Consider the following 20,372-nt stretch of genomic DNA (forward strand, 5'->3'; position numbering starts at 1 on the left):
GCACTTACACAGGTGCTTGAGTCCCTGCTGAGCTAGTGTGACTGCAGGCATTCCCTGCCTTAGTTTCCCTTCTCTCAGGGCCTTTAAGCACTCCACAGAGTCCAAACAGATGTAAGACAAAGTTCTCCTGCTGGGGTTCTATTTTATTAAACCTAAAATAAACCGGAATGAAAGTCTTTCCCCTTGGGTTCAGGGAGCTGCACGGCCTTCTTCTTTGGAGCCTGTGGTTCTCAGTTCTGGCCTCTCTGGCCTGTGGTCACTCTCCTTGGCCCAGGGCTTGTACAGCTCTCCTCCTTGCGGCCTGTGGTTTGCAGTTCTGGTTTCCCTGGCTCAGAGGTTGTACAGCCCTCTTCCTTTGGGCCCGTGGTTTTTAATCCTTGGAGTTCCTCTCCTTTAGGAGAGTTTATCTCTCTCTCTGTGAGCCCCTCCCTGTTACTGAGCCCTGATAGCCTTTTAACAGGCATAGGTGTTCATTATCCAATCAACTGCCTAGATGTGCTCCGTACATTAGCTCATCAAGTGTAGGCTGGGCCTGCACTCCTCTTAAAGCAACCCCATGACATTCCTTCCTCCCCTGCAGAACTGACCTGTACACAAATGTAGAGTTGACACTGTCTAACCCTTGGTCATATTGTCAAGACATGGGGAATTTTCTGTTCAGCAGCACCCCGTAAGACTATTAAATCTTTGGCAATGTTCCTCCCCTCCTCAATAAAATATGATGTGACCACAATTTGGGTTCCACTATATTGGAAGTGCTTCATGCAGTGAATATATTCCTCCATTCTTGGAATGTAATAATTTACCACATGTTGTATTCCCCGAAAGTCTAGTTCCCCAGCTACTTGTGTTGTGGTTAACACAGAATTTTCACCACCGTTGAACTGATTTAAGGCAGCAGCTTGGTCTTTTCGGGAGGAGTTTCCCTGGACACAAACACAGGCACAGTCCTTAGAATTAAAAGTGTCTCTATCCAAGTCCAACTTCCTTTCAGGGCTTCCTAATACTAAGGACTGGACCCTTTTTCCTACAGCTGTTAACAATCCATTCAGCAGCACCCATTTCTGCACTTCCCAGGCCCGCAGTCCCTTTTGAACAGTGTTCTGGGCTGTAGCTCTGTCTGGGTCTTCCTTGTTCCTTGGGGTAGACCTCTTTTTGTAACTTGGCCTTGTAGCTTCATTGTGATCCCATGTTTTTAGACCCATGGCAGGGTAGTTCTTAGCTTCTGCAGGCTGATATACCTCCTTGCTCTGTCCATCTTCCTCTTATACTGGGCTCACCTCATATGATTCCAGTTCTTTATCTTTAGCCAAATGGGACTTCAACCCCAGAGGACCCTTAAGCAGATTCCGTGCCTTAGTCAGCTCCTTCTGCAGCAACAAACACTGCTATTCCCCAGTTCCTTTTTCAACTTTGAGGTGGGCCAGCTACTGCTCCCACTTTACCGTGAAAAAGCCTGTCTCTTCCAGCTCCCACCAGAACTGAGCCATCTGCAGCTGAAGTTCCAGGATTTCAGCAATAGGCGCCAAGTTTGTAATCTGTCGGAAGGTGCTCTCCCCTGGCTCCACCCAGACCCCGCCCCAACTCCACCCCTACTCCCAAGGTCCCACCTCCACCCTGCTTCTTCCCACCCTCACTCCATCCCTTCCCTGCCTTTTCCCACCCCTCCCCCTGAGCATGTTGCACCCTCGCTCCTCCCCCGCCCCCCCAGCGCCTGCTTGACGCCGCGAAACAGCTGATCCCCCGCAGGTGGTAGGTGCTGGGAGGGAGAGAGGGAGGAGGAGATGCTGATTGGCAGGGCCTGCCGGCAGGCAGGAGACACTGGGGGAATGGGGAGGCACTGGTAGAGGGGCTGCTGGTGGGTGCTCAGCACCCACCATTTGTTTCCTATGGGTGCTCCAGCCCCAGAACACCCACAGAGTCGGCCCCTATGATTTCAGATAGGTTCCTATCAGCAGTAGCAGCCTTCTCCTTGAGCTCACTCTTGTCCATTACTGCAGAGGTCTGCTGGGTAGCTGAGAAGGTTACTGCCATTATTGCAGCTTCTGTTGTGCATGAGATCTTAGTGTTTGTGCCGTGGGACACCCAATCTTTTGTCAAGAAGTTGACAGTTTCTCTTGGAAGGTTTTTCTGGAGGTCTGGCATGTCAGTCAACCCCCTTGTATCAACACAAGATGCCATTTCTGTGCTCACCAACTTATTGCATGATTCTTCATCGGCGTCAGTTCCTACACTCCTTCACAACACAACTGCTTCTGCCAGGGTGTATAGGGCGACTGTCTCATGGGCCACTTTCTGGTGCTCATGAGTCTGTCTCCAACTCCTTATCCAGCTTGGTAACCTGCTGTTCCAAAGTACACTTGACATTCTCTAACTCCAGCTTCTGTTTCAGGCCTTCCTCTATTGCTCTGCTTAAGCAGAGGGTCTCTCTCATTCCCATACTTCTATTTCAATATGTTTCCATTGTCTCTGTAGTAGTTTGCCTCTCCAAAGCAAGCAGATATTCCAATTCCTTCTGTCCTTCTTTTAGGCTGAAGACCTCTTTCTCAAGGTTTTGGCTTAGCTTGGCTCCTTCACATACCTGCTCCTTTAATTGCTTCTTCTCATCCTCCATCTGTTCCACCCAGGTACTGAGACTCAGGCCATGTCTACATGGAAGCATGCGTAGAAGCAGCGCATGTGGTGAAGACGCTCTATGCCAATGGGAGAGCTATTGGCATAAAACACCCACCCCCTTGAGAAGCAAAATCTATGTCGTCAGGAGAAGCTTTCTTGTCTACATAGCCCTGTGCACAGTATCATTTATGCTGGCATAATTTATGTTGCTCAGGGATGGGGGCAGTTTATTCACACCCCTGAGTGACATAAATTATGCCATCATAAGCTGTAGTGTAGACATAGCCTCAGTGTCTGGAACATCTCTTCCTGCACTTACCCCTGAGTCATCTGCAGTTAGACTCCTGGGCCTGCCAATTTATTGACTGGCTTACATGACTTGCTGTCCAATGAGTTTGACTGTCCTGAGCAGCTTTTCAAGCTGACCTGCGGTTCTGTAATTTCCGTCGGCGTGTCCAAAGTGTTTCTTTTGCCACGTAGAGATATCTTAATCCATTAAAGGGATCAGCAACAGTCCCATTGAAATCAACAGGATTTAAATACGTATGCTTAAAGTTAAGCACATATGCTTAGGTGCTCTGTTGAATTGGGGCCTTTATGGATATGGGTCCTAAGTATGGGTCAACATGTACCATTCCAGGAAGATCCCTGGGAGTCAATGAGGCCCAGGTTCCTCTGAGGTTCTTGTGGTAGGGTAATTCACATATATTTTACCTTTGTTAGCACTGCACAGCCAATACAGCTCTGATAATGTGAGCTGGGTTCTGTTCAGGGTCAAGGCAGCATCCACAGAATTGTTAGTGGAGTTCCAAGTGAAGGATCTTTATCATTTGTGCTTTCAGAGCTAGAGAGTGAAATCCTGGCTCCACTGAAATCAATGGCAAAACTCCAGTGGGGGTTGGATTTCACCAGGAGAGAACACATTTTGATTGTGAGATTCCCAGACTAGGTGTACAAGGCAGGCATCATCTTTTTTACCCATAAACTGGGCAAATTTGGTCTTAACATCATTCAAAGACAATTGACAGAGAAGTCCACAATGCCATTTTACAAACTCTGTTTTCAGTATAAAACAATGTTTTAAGGAAAACTAATACAATATTGTTCTTGATTCATAATTATTTTATATTAAGATATTAACACATGAGCTAGCACTTAATATTTTATAGAGACTCTGCTTTAGAAAGAAGTAGTACTTTAATTAGTTACTAGAATGTTAATGCATGGAATAAGCCCGGCCTAGTTAACAGAGCCTGCTGCCTACAATATGCTCTTAGGCCCTGATCCCAAGCCTGTTGGCATCAACAATAAATCATGTTCCACTGTGAAGACTATGGAGTAAAGATATTATTGGGTTGAGCTCCAGATTGTTAGTTCTGCCTGATGATGCTTGTAAGGTAAGGTTAGAAAAACTGATGGACTGTGGAGCTGAATAACAATTTAGAACAGTGCTTGTGACAATCCACTGGTCTCATTGACTTTCATGGGCTGCTGAAGTACTTAAAGATAAGTGCATACTTAAGTGCTTTGCTGGACAGAGACTAAAGCATTTGCTAAAATAACTTCAAGATGATGACACTTGTGACTGAGCTTTGTTTTTGTCATTTACTGTATAAATCAAGGTTTGCCTTAAAAATAAAATCTGAATGCCAGCCTCAGCAAGTTATTTAATATTTTCTCAAATCTTTGATTTCCTAGGAAGTGGAGACAGTGTTAGGCTCTCCCTCTTTTCCTAAGTCAACCTTCCCTGCATTCTTTCCAATTATGAATGTATTGTTTATTATTGCCATGGATCTAGAAAGGTTGGATATAATGCTATACACAGCCTCAGAGACTCCTGATAACTGCATCTTCCTCAGAAGTAGTTTGTCTGCATAGGCTCTAAAACATAACAAAATAGTTACTAATATTCTGAAATAATAGGAGTTCAGCTCAACACTTCTTGTATCTAATTACAGTTTTGCATGAATGTTGCTTCAAAGACACCGGTTGGAAAAAACCTTTCTGCTTGTTCAGTTCTAGGTAAGATCCGAAGTGCTGTTGGAAGTGCTCAGCTCCTTATGTCTCAGAAGTTCCAGCAGTTTTATTGGCTTTGTCAACAGAACCTGGTAAGTCAATATTCCTACCCATCTCCCTCTAATATCCTGGGACTGGCAGCTACAACTACCTTGCATACATATTATTGGATAATTTAAGCAAGCTGATACCTACAGTGATCCACAAAAACTTGGTTTTAACATCCCAGTTCAGAGCCAAATTTAACTATCTAGTTACTGCAACTGCAAGTCCTGAAGTTTCACTTTGGAGGGTTTCCATGGCCCATATTTGTCATAGAACTCTCTTTTAATTCTTAAACTGTGTCTGGCCATAAAAATATAGCATCGAGCCTCTTATGTTTCCCACAGAATAAACATGTAATTTCAGGCTAGACAACTTTTATTTCAGATTAAAGGAAATAAACAAATATAAACTCTCTGTGACACAGAAAACCCAGTGACTTCATTTTGTAACATTCTGTATCTAAACTGAGAATGGCAGCGGCCTTAGAAATAGGGAAGAGAAGACTTCCCTTGATTTAAAGTTGCAGTACAAAGAGAACAGAATGGCATGTGTTTCGGTTATATAACTACATATATACAAGTCTGATCCTGTAAAGTCAATGGGAAATCAATGCACGGAGTGCTTGCAGCATTGGCCCCATATTTTGCCTAGCCAATTATATATAATACGTCCTAGAGCTAGAGGAGCTACAGTGCATTATCTGGTAAAATGATTGTATCGGAAGTCCACAAGAGACTAATTCAGTTCTAAATGTTATTTTCAGTAATATGCTAATGACAGCTGCTATCAGTGATATGGAAACTGTTGGTATAAGATATTTATCTGTACAAGAAGATAATTCTTCTCGTTAAGTACAGTTTGTGATAAACCCCTTCCTACTTCCTCAGGTTCACTTTCAACGTTGAATATAATCTTTACCTTTTGTTTCCCTCTCTGCTTCTATTTAAAAAGTGCTAAATTCTGTAGCATGTGTAACGGAAGACATGACCTAGGACCGGTGACTATAAAAAATCCATCATTCATTAATATTTACTGAATAACCTTTTAAAGTCATGACAGCATATTTACACTGCAGATGCACATTTTGTTGCTTGTCATCTACAAAGTTAAACATCCAGGGTTTGAAAATTGTATCCAAAATGTTACTGAGAAAGTCATTTAAAAAATGTCTTACTTTCACTTAGTGATATCTGATAAAGAATGGTAAGAACATATTAGACAAATACCTGTCAGGAATGGTCTAGTTATTACTTAGTCTTACCTTGAGTGCAGGGGGCTGGACTTTATGACTTACTGAGGTCCCTTCCAGCCCTACTCTTCTATGATTCTATGTGGTCCAATTTGGAAAGCATCCACTTATCTGCTTCAAAAATATGATTTTAATAGATATTAACAGACGACTGAGTCAGGCTATTGTTAGGAACCATATTTGAGATATTAAGATATGTCGCATGCTTTCTTTTTGTCTGCTGGTGAAGGAAATCTTGACTGATGTCTACAAAAGTCTTGCTGCATATCTAAAGTATCATCCCATTATCTGATTGGCTAAACTATCCATACTTGGATTAAGAAATCGTAGCCTCCATCCCACTTCATTTATCTCTAAGTGAAATGGGTCTCTCTTGCTACTGTAGCCAAGAACATTATTTTAATAAGATGAAAAGACACTGCCTGTCTAGCATATACATTGGCTGTCTGGAACAGTTAGCAATTCCTTACTGAAAAAACAATAGGAAAACATATGATAAAATCTAGGACTTTTATGACATGATGATTGAAGAAATGGTGTGAATTTTTTTCTCTTCCCCTTTTGATTGATAAACCTCCAACACAGCATGGCTGTCTGGTATGTTGATAAATTAACTCTACAAAACAATTAAAGTACGGCAAGCTAGGGTCTGAATCTACCCTGAACTAGCCTGCCGTGGCCTAATGGTCCATGTGCACCCTGCTGATGCGCATCAACAGTTCATTTAAGTGCTTTGATCTAGCAGTCTTTGAAACAGGAGTGGACTGTTAATGAACTATCAGCACACCTCAGGAGGGTGCACTGTGGACAGTTAGACTTCAGCAGGCTAGAACAGCATAGATTCACACCCCAGCTTGCCGTGGTCTAATGTGTAGACAAGCCCTAATCTTCATTCTGCGGCACACACTAAGGTAAAACTATCATTGGAGTCAGTGGGAAGTAAGTATTGCAGGACTGAGCCCTTAGTATGATTGGGTTTTTTTATACCCTTCCTGTTTATATTTGATGTTTGGTTTGGTTTGGTTTTTTTTCATTTGTTTGTATTTTGTAAAGTATTCACTAGAAGTGTATCTACAGTAGATATTGTGTATGGTCCTGATCCCACCCCACTGACATCAATGGGAACTGAGCCAGATACATATCATTTTGCATTAAATCTACCACTTAAATGCAAAAAGAACAGGAGTACTTGTGGCACCACAAGTACTCCTGTTCTTTTTGCGGATACAGACTAACACGGCTGTTACTCTGAAACCTGTCACTTAAATGCAGTCACTCTCTTTGCGGTAGAACACAGCAGCTTTTCAACAGCATGCAGTAAGACTAAATAAATATTTAGGACAGGAAGTGGGGAAATTCCACCTTATACCAATTGAAACTACAGCGAGGATTTAGGAAGACAGAATGTAATTACCCAAAAAAGAATTTATCCGAGACAATGAACCCTCATCCTTAGACTTGCGAGTAGTGCTCTGAGATCTTTGAGTAGCACAATTGGTCACGCTCTTGGTTATAAGTCTCTTAGCAAAGACTCTCAACTGGTGTAAATCCACGTAGCTCTTTCAGCTTCAAAGGAGCTATGCTGACTTACATCAGCTGAGAATCTGGCCCACACTAACAACTAGAAAGTGCATTGTTGGTTCATTACTGCTCCCTACTGAATCACTGCACCACTGTTTGTAACTGCTGAGTTTTCTTTGATTCCTCACCAATGTTCCATTCAGCACTGATCCTGCTCAGCTTGTGAGATCTAATAAGATCACACTCGAGGGTGTCATGGTTGCAGCAGACCAACACATAAGCGTTGTCAAGGTCCTTTTTGTTAGTTCTTTGCTCCCTGCAGGATAAAGGCTGCAGTCATAAATAATCTAGTTTTAGAAGCAAAGCCTGAATTCAAAATTAGATACAAACAAATGAAAAGTTGCTGAATAAATTCAAACTTGAACAAGGCTTTTCCAAGCTTACATGTTTCTAATATTAGTCCTTTTGGCTGGGGTTACCAGTTGAAAATAATGTACATTATTGATTTATACATATTAGCAGCAGGAGGTAGCCCCCTTGTGGTCCAGAGAATACAAAACAAGCTCCAGTCAACAGCAGCTACATTGGAAAATATACTGTACTGAAATAGGTATGAGCAGAACTGTGTGTACAGGGGTTACAGAAGAGCCGTTGCCTTCAATTCAGAAGGGGATGACGACTCAGAATAAGTAGCCTCCAGCAAGCATCTTTTTATGGGTCTGTAAAGTAAACTGGGAAAATGACAAGAAGGATTGAGAGGGCTGTGTTGTAGTGGAGGAAGAACAGGTTGAAATACAAGCTATATTAAATGTTGTACATCACCACAAGACTCACCTGGTGGACTGCATATAGGGGACCAATATCTTAAAATGAGTGGAGTTGCACCAGTTTACACTAGTTCAGGATCTGGCTCCTGTGATTTACTTGGGTACAGGCTGCAAGTTATGTTGGAAGAGACACAAATTTTAAATTAAATGTTTTAAGTCCATCTAAACATCATCTTTCCCCCCAGGAAGTTTCCACTGGATCCACTGAGCTCCCATAAAAAAAAAAGATACTTCCTTTACCAACAAAAGATGGGATTTCAAGTGAACTAATTGAGACCTACTCATTAAGGGGGGCGTCCTTTCCTCTCCTTATCAGGTGTGGAGAGCTCCACACACAATCCCACTGTGGTTCTGCCTGTAACTGTACAGTAACTAGGGAGGGGCTGTGTATGGAATGAGTATTCCTGTGCAGCATACAGTACAGCTCTGTGGAGATTCCTTGTGTACTGTCCCCTAGGCAGGATTTGGGAGCAGGAGTAGAGGCAGTAGATCTGCTTCCATGCAGATTCACCAGCCATTGACTCCCCACACACTGGGGTACAGTGTGTGTGGAGGCTGCTGCAGGCAAAAGTCTACTGTGGTGATTGTAGATTGTCTCCACTGCTACTCTGTGGCCTAGAGGGAAAGATTCCTTACTGCTGTCTTCACAGAGATCCTTACCACTAAGGCCATCTCTCTTTAAAGTCATCCAGCTGGTTCCTACCTGGAATAGCAATCTCAAGAAAATGCCTATACAGCTAAGGGTTATGTCCCATAATAGCTTTTCTTATATAATTTCCCTTTAGTACCCAAATGGATTCATAATCAGATGAAGGGTTTTCAGACCAACTCATTACCACTATTATTGGCTGTCCATTAAGTCATATTGCCTGTCCTTGGCATAGAAACTACCTAATCAAAATATCTTGAGGGAAAAGCTTGCCCAGCCCTTTTAATAGAACCAATAGAACTTTTAAAATGTCTCAGATGAGATATTTGTGCCATACATAAACCCTAAGACCTGAGAATATGTAATAGCAACAAAAAGCATAAGCTGGAAATTAATTCATAACATGACTAATTTTGACTTCTACTCAGATATCACTAGTGGAATAAAAAAATTGGTTTCTCAGGTTCTCCTTCCTCTGTAATGATCAGCAAACATAGTCAGTATGACAGCTTACTACATTTTAAAAATGCAGGTCAGCTTTGCACAAGAATCTGCACAAGCTACAAGAATCAATATATAATGTATAACTCATAGATTTTGGGGTTGTATGGAAGGCAAATATTTTCAGTCACAGTTCCCAGCCTCATAATGTACATTGCCTTAGCACTGTGTACCACTGTAACAATAGAAACTGGCACCATGCATTTTCAACTGTATACAAAGGCGCTTTAAAGAATGTTGTTCAATGGCTTCCGGTCTATTTATATTTTCTCTATTGTGCATATGTCAGGACCCCAGTGCCATGCCAAGGCCAACTTCCCAGGACCTAGCAGGATTCTGGGACTTATTGCAGCTTTCAATTGAAGACGTCAGCATGAAGTTTGATGAACTACACCAGCTGAAACTCAATGAATGGAAACTAATAGAATCACCTGAAAGGAAGGTAAGCAGGCCAGAGACAATAAAATTTCCTTTCAGATTGTAGTGATAAGGCCTCCTGGTGTTACAGTCAGTTCCAGAAAGTGATTGGCTTCAAACCTGAAAATAGAAAGTGACTATTTTCCATTGCCTCATTAACAGATGACACTGCCCAGAATCAGGGCCTTGAGGTTTATTTTTACTTTCTTCTTCCATTTTTGGTTTAAATTGTAAGGTGTAAATAATATGGGTATAATTATCTCTACCAGCCCTGTGCCTAGCCACTGTCATTTGGCCCCTTGAATTCTGATAACAAATGACTAGGAGTAGATTAGAATTGAAAGATGCTCTGATTCATTCAGATTGCAAATGCAACTGAAATAAAGTCCCTCATGCTGTCACACTGTGAGCAGTTAATATCTGGGGACTGCATCCTCTACTTCCTTCCTAATGGAGAGCTCTGACTCCCCAAGATCTCTGGCTCTCTGGGGCTGTGTACCATCCCTCTGAGAACCTCGAGGACTGCAGATCGGCCTGTGAACCTTGTGTGGATAGAGGTTGCATCCTTGTGTAATTTCATGCTGTCTGCACTTGTGCTCTCAGGCTCCACATCCCTGTGGCCCCCTTGTTCACAGCAGTAGCAGCACAGATTGCAAATGAGCCACAGTGGCAATGTTGCTGTGTACCTGCTTTCTTCTTTACACAGTCCCCGCTCCTGGCTCCATCCCTGCTGATTACAATATAGTACAAACAGGGAGGGTGTCCTTAGCTTAGAGATAGAATAGCTGGCCCCAACTGAATACTTGTTTGGTTTTGGAATGCGACAGGAGGCATCTTCTCAGAAGTTGATATGCTCTTTCACTTATTCAGGCGTTTAGTATAACTGCTTGCGCCTCCTCTTGGGTTGCTTGGCCGGGTGGCTGGTAGGTAGGGAGTTTTGCTTTTGCTGATGGTGCGTGTGAAAGTAAAAGATGATTCTAGTGGCAGCATTGGTGATTGTCTAAGGAGGGAACTAAATCCTAGTAAAGAGAGAGAAGATGGGAGGAAGGACATGGGGATGTAATGCTCCTGACTGAAAATAGCAAATAAAAACAAAGTATTCTGGCAGAGCATGCTTTCAGGAAGAACAGTGCTTGTGCCCTCTCTCAGGACTCTGCTATAAGTCCTTTAATTTGGAAAATTGGAACAAGACTGCCAAATACTGTAAAATCTAACCAATGACAAGTGCATTTGACTATTAGGTTCAGCAGTTGCAGTAAGAAGACCTACACAATTCATGCCCCTCAAAAGATCTTTATGATGTAGGTCTTGCAGTGGATTAATTAACAACCAACCAGCATGTCCTATGTAAATAGTGACCCACTGTATCAATAATTATTGCAGCATTAACATTTACTAATGGCGGAAAGCTGCATCATGATAACAATGCTACTGATGCAGAAGGATACATATCATCCAAAGCTTTCAGTTCACAGTCCCACTCAGTGAATGAGACAAAATGGGAGATCCAAATTTTGAAGTAAAATCTGCATTTCATTTTTCAAAACAATATCAGGCTTAATAGCTGCAGAATTGAGCTACAACAAACATTATACGAACATGTATTAAGAAACACTTTATATTCTAATAATTTCTCAATATGATTTTCTTAAGGTATTCTGGGCTGATGTATGGAACAATTAGCCCTACATTTCCATCTGTTTGGTTTGTTTTTGTATGTTACCTTTTTTGCAGTTCAGAGAGGAGACTAAACTAATAGAGATGTATACACAGCTGCTATCTCATACCCAGCTGAGGCTAAACTCAGTACGATTAATTTAATTAAAAATCCTGTCCTGCTAATCTTAGACAGGCTTTTCACTCAACCAGAACACCCAGATACACTGAGTTCTTATCTGAGAGCCAGCCTGTGTTTCTGAACATAATGGATCTAATGATGTGCCAGGTAAAATAAAATTAACGCGAAGATGAAAGTGAGGTTTGCAGCATGTATGTGTAAAGTACCTGCAATGAGAGTAAATGGAGATAAACTCTTTAAACTGTGCTACTGCAATGCAATCCATTGGAATTTGCACTGGATTCTGCAATAGCTGGTTTTCCCCCTGTGTCCCCAGAACTGATGGTGATTAATGTTATCCATTAATTAGCTCATCTCAGAGTATAAATTGAGCATGTTTATTAGTTGTGTGACAAGTATTTTTTCAATTGACATTTCTCTGATGTGCATGTTTTATTGATGTGGTGCCTTTCCCATTTAACTCACTTTTCAATTTTCAATAACTATTGTAGGAAGAAAGGAAGGTTCCTCCTCCAGTACCAAAGAAGCCCCCAAAAGGAAAATTCCCTATAACGAGAGAAAAGTCTCTCGACCTACCTGACAGACAACGTCAAGAAGCCAGAAGACGGCTAATGGCTGCTAAGAGAGCAGCCTCCTTTAGGCAGAATTCAGCCACAGAGCGGGCAGACAGCATTGAGATCTATATCCCAGAAGCCCAAACCCGGCTTTAAAGACAGAATGCTGCAGAGTGTCCTTTTTTAAAACAAATGCTGTACAGTTTGTCACTTACCTGGTAATTTTTGTCTCATTCTCTCCACTGAATATGCCCTTGCTGTTGTGTTCTTTGTGCCATAAGCACAGTGGAATGCTTTTGATTTCCTCAGAGGTTGCTGAGCTCATTGCAAGAACTACTTCTTTTTGTATTTATTGTCTGACTTACAATCAGCTACAATGGATAGGGCTTGTTGAGACCTGACTTATCCAATATGTTCTCAGAGGACAACAAGAAACACCTCTTGAGATGGAACCCAGCTTACTTTTTTGTTATTTATATTTTTATAAATTGTGTGATAATTAGGGATAAGAATAACAAACTATAAATGGGTGCATCTCACCATTCACTAGAGGCATTAGCTTATCCAAGTAGAAGGTGCTACAAATGTGAAGTGCAGGAAAGAAAGAACCCATTTATCTCTCTGACCTCCAGTTTCTTTTCCTTGAACCTAGCTAAAAAATTTGCCCATGTGCTCTGCCATTCTACTCATCTTTGTTACTGCAAAATAACAATAGGCCTCTCACGTCAAGTCAAGTTTCTGGAGATGAACAGGAATATCCAGCCACTAAAACTCCAAAGTTCATCAGGAACCAAGAAGCATACAAGCCTGGTCCAATTGGGAATGCCCAGTGAGAAATGTTTGTGATAGCAGTATAACGACATTCAGAAATCAAAGCAAAATTATAATGCAAGAGAAATTGAGTGATGGGGAAAGGAAAATGGGAGCCTTAAAAAGTTAGATCTTCTGTAGCAAGATGTGTAAAGAGAACAGTTATACTTACTCCTTTGGAACACTCATTGCATTTTAACAGTTCTTTTATGTGTTAACTTTTTATTTTACCAACCTTCTCTCTTTAATTTCAAAGCTATGCTTCATGTGATATTTTAAACTCTCAAAATGCTATATCAATTGAGTTTCCAGGGTATCCTTGAAAAAAAATATTTGCTTGTTTAAAATGCCAGTTGTGATGTTGTAACCAGTTTAAGAAATATGAATGTGAGTGGTAAGTATATCTAAGTTTAAATGGTTATCTTAAGGTAAAGGTGAACTGTGGTTTACATTTTTTTTCCAGAAATCTTTTTCCTATGCAGTATCAGTTAAGGAAAGATTATTCTCTTTCTTGTGTCAGACTTAAAGAAATGATTTGAAAGTAAAGTGACTTCCACACATGGAATATAAGGAAAGTAATTTTTTCAAGCCTCTGATTACTACAAGAGAAAAATAGGAACCACTACAATCAAGAGGCTTTAAATGTTAATTTGAAATAAATTTAGATATAGTATTATTCCACTTCATTTACCTTCCCATAGATAATTGAGCATCCCAGCTCTTAGAAGTCTTCAAATAAAGATGTAATAAAAGATATGGCCCACAGATCCTGATACCAGGGTTCTGATTACTACTCTAGGTCAAAAGAGTATTACAACTATGGCACAGATAGTCCCAACTAACACATTTTTTTTTTTTACTGCTTTAACAAATACTATGTACTTAGCCATAGGCAGAACAGCTACTTAATTATACTCCAGCACTTTGGTTTGTTCACCTTGATGAGCACTTTAAATATGTACTTGGCACACCCTGCAACCTGCCACATGACTGAGAACATTAAGTAACACAGGTTACACAGATCTGACATTGCTTCAAATCTGGGTTTAGTTTCTTGGGTTTTTTTTCCTTCTGAGCATTTTGTTAAGCATGAGTTCTGGTTTTGGAGCAAAGCTGATATAAGCATGTTTAGCTTCAAGATATGAATCTTTAGAGTTGAATAGTTGAGAAGTTTCTGTAAGGAGAAAACTCTGTAAATTGAGCCTGATATCTGGTATATACTTTACCAAATAGCCTTAAACTATATTTGGAAGCAAAAACCAAGATGAATGTATACCCTTCCAAAAACAACAACAACAAAAAACCCCTCCCTGAAATATTCTTATATAAATGAAAACTTATTATACCCTCACCCCCAGTGTGTTCAAAGCGTTTTCTGTATACGGAAAGAGCTGAATCCTGGGTAGTGTACAATATTGATGCTGCTTCCTATATTTGTTGTACTATTTGAAATACAAATGTATTTGCAGGTATTGGCATCTTTAGTCTTTAAAAGTGATATTTAATGTTAAGTGGAGCTGCGAATTAGAACTATCCACATGAAAATAAAGCCAGTGTATTTCCTAGATGTAGGAAATTTAAAATAGACCTATATATATATTTATGGCACCTGATATGTTTTATCTAATTTCCTTGGATACTTCCAGGCTAAATCACACTTGTTTTATTCACTTGAGTAATCCCATATAAGACAATGGGATCACGTGATTAAGGCAAACAGCATTTGACCTGTCAGTATACAGAATTTGTAAAGTCGAATTGTAAAAATTAAGACTAGTTGTTAAATTTAGATCCCAGATTATGTTATAATGTTGACTTGGAGCAGTCCATAATGGTTTTAATTGCACATCAGATGTAATTGATAAATATTTTTGGGTATTTTATGTTAGTATGTCATCACTAAATTGGACTCTAAATGTCTGGCTAAAACAGACCTGTGTGAGCAAATCAGACCCTAAATTTTACAATGTCCATGCAATGATGGGAATATGCTCAAGATGAGTCTTTGGATATGTATGATTCCCTGTTTGTTCCACCTCTGTTCCAAAGAAGAAGAATTAAAAGTAAAATAGATGCCTACTGCTAAATCTGATAAAATGTTATCTGTGCGTGTTACATTTTTAAGTGCAATATATTCAACTTGTTGTGCAGGTAACATTCTATCAATAAAGGCAGATCATAAGCCATGTTTACCTATGTATTGTACATCTAATTAGTTGGAAAAAATAAAATTATGTTTATAATACTTGTGTTGAAAGTCAGTCACACCCAATCTGCTTGAATCATTGCTATAAGATACACAGTATTCAGTAATTATCGCTTACAGAGAGGTCATGTCAAATCTGGAAATAGCATTCATTTCATACATAGGAATGGATTACAGGACCAATGTAGGAGAAAATTCAGTAACTTACAATGTTCTATTAAGATAATAGCTGAATGTCTCTTTTTTTAGAGACTTCATGCTCTACAGATACTTAGAACATCTTTAGGAGTCAAAATTCTCATAACAATAAAATATTTCATTAGCTAGGCCATTTGTATACTAGATCATATCCATAAAGGATGAAAGATACAGAAAGCCACCATTTGTCATTCCATTGTCCGTAAAACACAAGTATAATAAATAGAATTCTCAAGAGTATTATATTTGATGTAGGAACAAGACCTGACCAGTTTAAGGTTCGATACTTGTTATACTTATTTTTTGCTTTGTATATTTTTTTAGATTTAAAGTTCATTGTAAATTGCTGAAATATGTTACAATGCATTTTATTATTTCTCGACAGCTTCGATCAGAATGGCCCTTGGCAATGTGTAAAAACTGAAAATGTTGTACAGTTTAATACCAAAAATTACATTTTAGTTCATGCTTAAACTTTGTCACTGTATGTTAAATTTGAGGTCAATTAGAAAAGAATTGAAGCATAAATAGGAAGGTGTGTGGATTTCATACATATAATGCACTTCATATAACACAAGTTATTTTTTTTTAAATCATAACTCCTGCTGTATCAATAAATCAGTGCCCTAATTTTCACTACTTTAACACTGTTGATTCTACAAATTGGGGAAACTTCCACTCAGCTGGTGATGTTGAAAGGGATAGAATTTGCTACTAAGAGACTAGGCCACAAATGTAGGTTAGGCCGCAAATGTACCAGGAATCTGTCCAAATCCTTCGACTTGTGCTTCTCAACAGCTTCTCTTTCTTCCTGGGCTTCTTTGTTCATTCCTCTCTCACAACACACATTATCCAGTTCTACTGCTCATCACCAACTCTTCTGAATGTAAACTTTGTGTTAGGTCCCTGTGCTGTTTTATTCCAGTACGTATTTAGTCTACTTGGTAGCTATATTAGCAAACTAAGGACCAGATTCATCTCAGTCATTTGCATGCTGCGCATTCTGAGACAAATTCTGTTCTTGTTTTCACCTGGACTACAACATTAACATCAGTGGAGGAGGCTAGAGCTTGGCCTGTCTGACTACATTGTGTGTTGTGCATGTTAATCTGAAGGCTGAATTTATCCCATAGGAAATTAGGTACAGCTGCCTCCTTTAATATTGTATAAAAGCATAAAGTCCGCTGTGAGGGGGCTTTAGAAATGCTGATTGATAGTTGAGTTAAAATGCTCAACAGTAATCTGTTATTCCTCTGCACTGCTTTCAGAGCAAATCACTAGACAATGCTGTCACATGTAAATTAAAATTCAGGTGACATATATCAGTAAATCCTTTAATATTCAGAGTGGTGCTTCCCCGGTGTACGGGAGGTCAACACTTACATTTATATAGTGCCTTTCATCCAGAAGGATTTCAAAGCACTTTACTAAGTGATTTGCAAAGGGTGGGCAAAATTCTGGCTCATGCAGGGAAAGTGGTTTAACTGGTATAGAGCTAGATCATGTCCTCATTCCCTCCACACCAAAAGGGTGTTTTATAATCCCCTCAGAACCTTATGGAGGCCACTTTGCATAGTCCAGGGTCTAGGCTAGAGGAGGAAGAGTTAGAAATTGGATGGTCCAGGAGAAAGGAATGACCATAACAGGGGTGGGGGCAATGCACATGGTCATCCCTCAAGAAATTAGGCAGAAGAGAGAGAGTGCATCCTCAGGTTATGGCACCTTTTCAGAAATAGCCTTTGCCTCTCCTCAATACTTGATGGTCTTTAGAGCCACTGTGGCCAAGGGAAGGTCTATTAGGAGCTATTCTACCAGGGAACTGGATAATGATTCACGAAGGAGCCACAACCAGTGCTGAAGGCACAGAGTGTGTAGGTAGTACAGGTTTGCCAGGTTTTTCTATCTCGCCTCTCAGTCTTTTCCATTGAGGCAACCCACCCCTCTCCCCCATAGCATGATATGGAAGAATCTCCATTAGGGATCTTCAGCAGATACCTCCCCCACCAGAACTCCTTCCATGGGTTTTTTAAGCAGAGGATGATCTGGACTATCTGCTGCAAAAGCAAATGATGTATGCCTGTATTATAGGAGAAACTCGCTCTATTCGCTGCCTGCTTGTGGACTGTAGTAAGGCCATAAGTAGAAATAAAAAGGAATAAAATATTCTGAAATTGTACGTAGGGAACAGGCAATTGCCAGTGTGTGGACCATGCTCTTTGATTACACCTTTTATGACCCTAACAGTTCATTTTATGAAAGATTGATAAGGCAACCTCTATGCAATATTTGGGGGGGAGGCGGCGGCAGATTAGGGGCAGCCATCATAAGTGACAGGTGTATTTTTGTGGCAGGCTCATGTGTACACCCAAATTCCTAGCTAGAATTAAGTTCTCTAGAAGCATAGGAATCACTTAGTCCATCACTGAAATGCACCGATCTCTGAGGTGAAATATCTCATAACAGTATGTTCAGGACACTATGTGTAAAAGTGAAAGTTAAAAGGGAACTTGCCCAAAACTGAATTTGGCTGGAATACTGAGACTAACACACCTCCTCATATTACAAAATAAATAACCAAGTAAATGTAATTCCTAATGACTGTATGTGGCCAGTACAGTTTTTTTCATTACATATGAAAGACACATCCAAGAACCCCTGTTAGTAAACGTGTGCCACCTTTCATAAAAGGTAATGACTGGGGAACAACATTATGGTCCTAATTCTGCCCTTGGTGATATGGGTGTAGTGCCTATTACCATTCGCTGAGCTTTATGGGTCAGATTCTCAGCAGGTGTAAATCCCTGTAGCTCCACTGACATTAACACTGATATAGATCATCTGAGAATCTAGCCTTATATCTGTAGTTAAGGATCATTAGTAGTCACATTTCTAAATTGGTATTTTGTTGCAGAACAGTCTTGTACTCCTTTAACACTGAGTTGACCAAAAAAACAGTATTTAAATGAGGAACGAATGGGAGTTTATTTGAAGACATGCTCATTAGTTTCTCCATAGAGATGTTTAAAATCCACAAATCAGTATAGCCCATTTTGAGAATTTTCCCTTTCTAGTTTGTCATTCTACACATAGATAGCGGAGAGCTGTTTCCATCTTTGGGGCCGAACTGCAATCAAACCTCCAGCTCTATGTGATAATTATTCTTTAGCTTTGGGACTAGATTCTGATCTCAGTTACACTAATGTAAACCCTGAGAAATTCCACTGAAGTCCATGGAGTTATGCCAGATTTGTCTCAGTGCAACCGAGATCAGAATCTGATGCAGCATGTCCTATTGAAATGGAAAACACTTACTGTGGAAGTTAGCGCATGCAAATCTTTTTGTAGTAGATCTTCCCTTTCAAGTAGGTCATAGTCACCACAGAGTGCTTGTTACTGGGCTCAAGTCTATGAAAATTGTCATTACATAGAAAACTACTAGCTTTGTTTATAGTTATCTGTGGAATCCACAGCCTCATATTCATGCTTTGATTTCCCCCTGTGGAGGTTTAAATAGTCTGGCCATCTCACTTTAAAAGGGCTCAGCATGTATCTATTCTTTACTCCACTTTATACAGTGATTTTTCTGAATTAACAAAATTTCCCTTTGAAGTCGTGTGACTTCTACTGCTCTAGAACTGTTCTTTCATGAAGAAAAGCCACTATGACTGTGCAGTTTCTTCTGTACAGAGATAAAACTCATACATCCATTTACCATGTAACATGCCAAAATATTCAAGTGTGGCCTAAGGACTAAATTAAATGCCTCCTATAAAATTTCAAGGAATGTTAGAACCAGGAAACTAGCTGTTTAGTTAACATTAAAATATATATAAATATATATATATAAATATATATACATAAGAAATCATATCAACAATGAGGATGAACTGAGTGCCAAATATTCACCATTTGTACAAAGCTACACTTCACTAGAATTAAACTATTTTATGTAATTCTCTTTTCATGCTTTTATGGTTCTTTTGATAAATTCTATTTAGTAGCATGCAGGATACCTAAATTGAATGTACAGTATGCTGTTTCATTGCTACAATAATTACTTGCTTCTAGGTAATATCTTCGTTACCAGAATGTTACTTGTTACTTTGAAGACATTTTTGAGAATTGTTTTATTCTTGAGTTATTCCTTTTCATGATTCTCTACTCACCTCCAGCTGATTGTAAGAAAATGTGCTTCACTCTTTTGCCCCATGCTCTTTTATGAAGTTGCCTCTTTCAATTGGTTTGTGTATTGTTTATGTTCATCTCCTGTACATAATTCTGCAATTAAATTTTTTGAGAAAAGTGGCATTTACTCTTTACTGAATTAAACAATTTGCATTAGTTGAAAATACACAGGAAAATGCATATCCTCCCCAATCAGGAAATTCTTAGACCCCCTACTATTATTGTGTAACAAATCATATGATAACTGTGAAAGGACTTTACAGATGTAAAGTTTCATGTACCTGCAATTGCAACCTAAATGTAATAGTTTTAACAAATAGTTGTTTGAATGCCAAAGCAACGCATACTTAATAGCTGAAGGAATGTGATAAATTTGGAATCAATTGAGCAATACTAACAGTTACACTGTTTGATTAATATTCATACAAGAGATATAGAATCTAATCTGCATGCATTTTGAATCAATTCATTGTGCTTAAGTAACAGAGAAAATAATGGCCTCGTACAGATTTAAAATAATTTAAACTGAATTGTTTGCAATTAGTTTGTATTGGAATGTAAAAAAACAACGGAAGATCATATTGGTTGTACAAGATGTATCCCAGTGATTCTCCATGTTTGTATTTGTCCTATTAGCAACTAATTAGCCAATAAGAACTTTAGTGTTCCAAAGCAAACAAAGTTGCATTTAGGGCATGTCTCAGAAGAAAACCTGAGTAGTGCTTTGCACTGCCCACACTGCCAATAGGAGTGCATGAAGATGAGTTTGGAATCTCTGAG

At 39.7% G+C, this 20,372-nt stretch overlaps 1 protein-coding gene across 15 annotated transcripts in view; it reads left to right on the forward strand.

Annotated features, from left to right (window-relative positions):
• Nucleotides 1–17,908, forward strand: part of DLGAP2 (DLG associated protein 2) — a 655,212-nt gene extending 637,304 nt beyond the window's left edge. For all 15 annotated transcript variants that reach the window (XM_008163720.3, XM_065590150.1, XM_005289668.5 and 12 more), the window contains 3 exons: nt 4,633–4,724; nt 9,714–9,866; nt 12,131–17,908. In XM_008163720.3, the coding sequence (XP_008161942.1) occupies nt 4,633–4,724; nt 9,714–9,866; nt 12,131–12,349 (464 nt within the window). In that variant the 3' untranslated portion in view covers nt 12,350–17,908. The remainder of the gene's footprint in view (nt 1–4,632; nt 4,725–9,713; nt 9,867–12,130) is intronic.
• The last annotated feature ends 2,464 nt before the right edge of the window (nt 17,909–20,372 follow it).

The sequence above is a fragment of the Chrysemys picta genome, chromosome 3 (assembly GCF_011386835.1).
Source record: "Chrysemys picta bellii isolate R12L10 chromosome 3, ASM1138683v2, whole genome shotgun sequence".
Taxonomy (NCBI): Eukaryota; Metazoa; Chordata; order Testudines; family Emydidae; genus Chrysemys; species Chrysemys picta.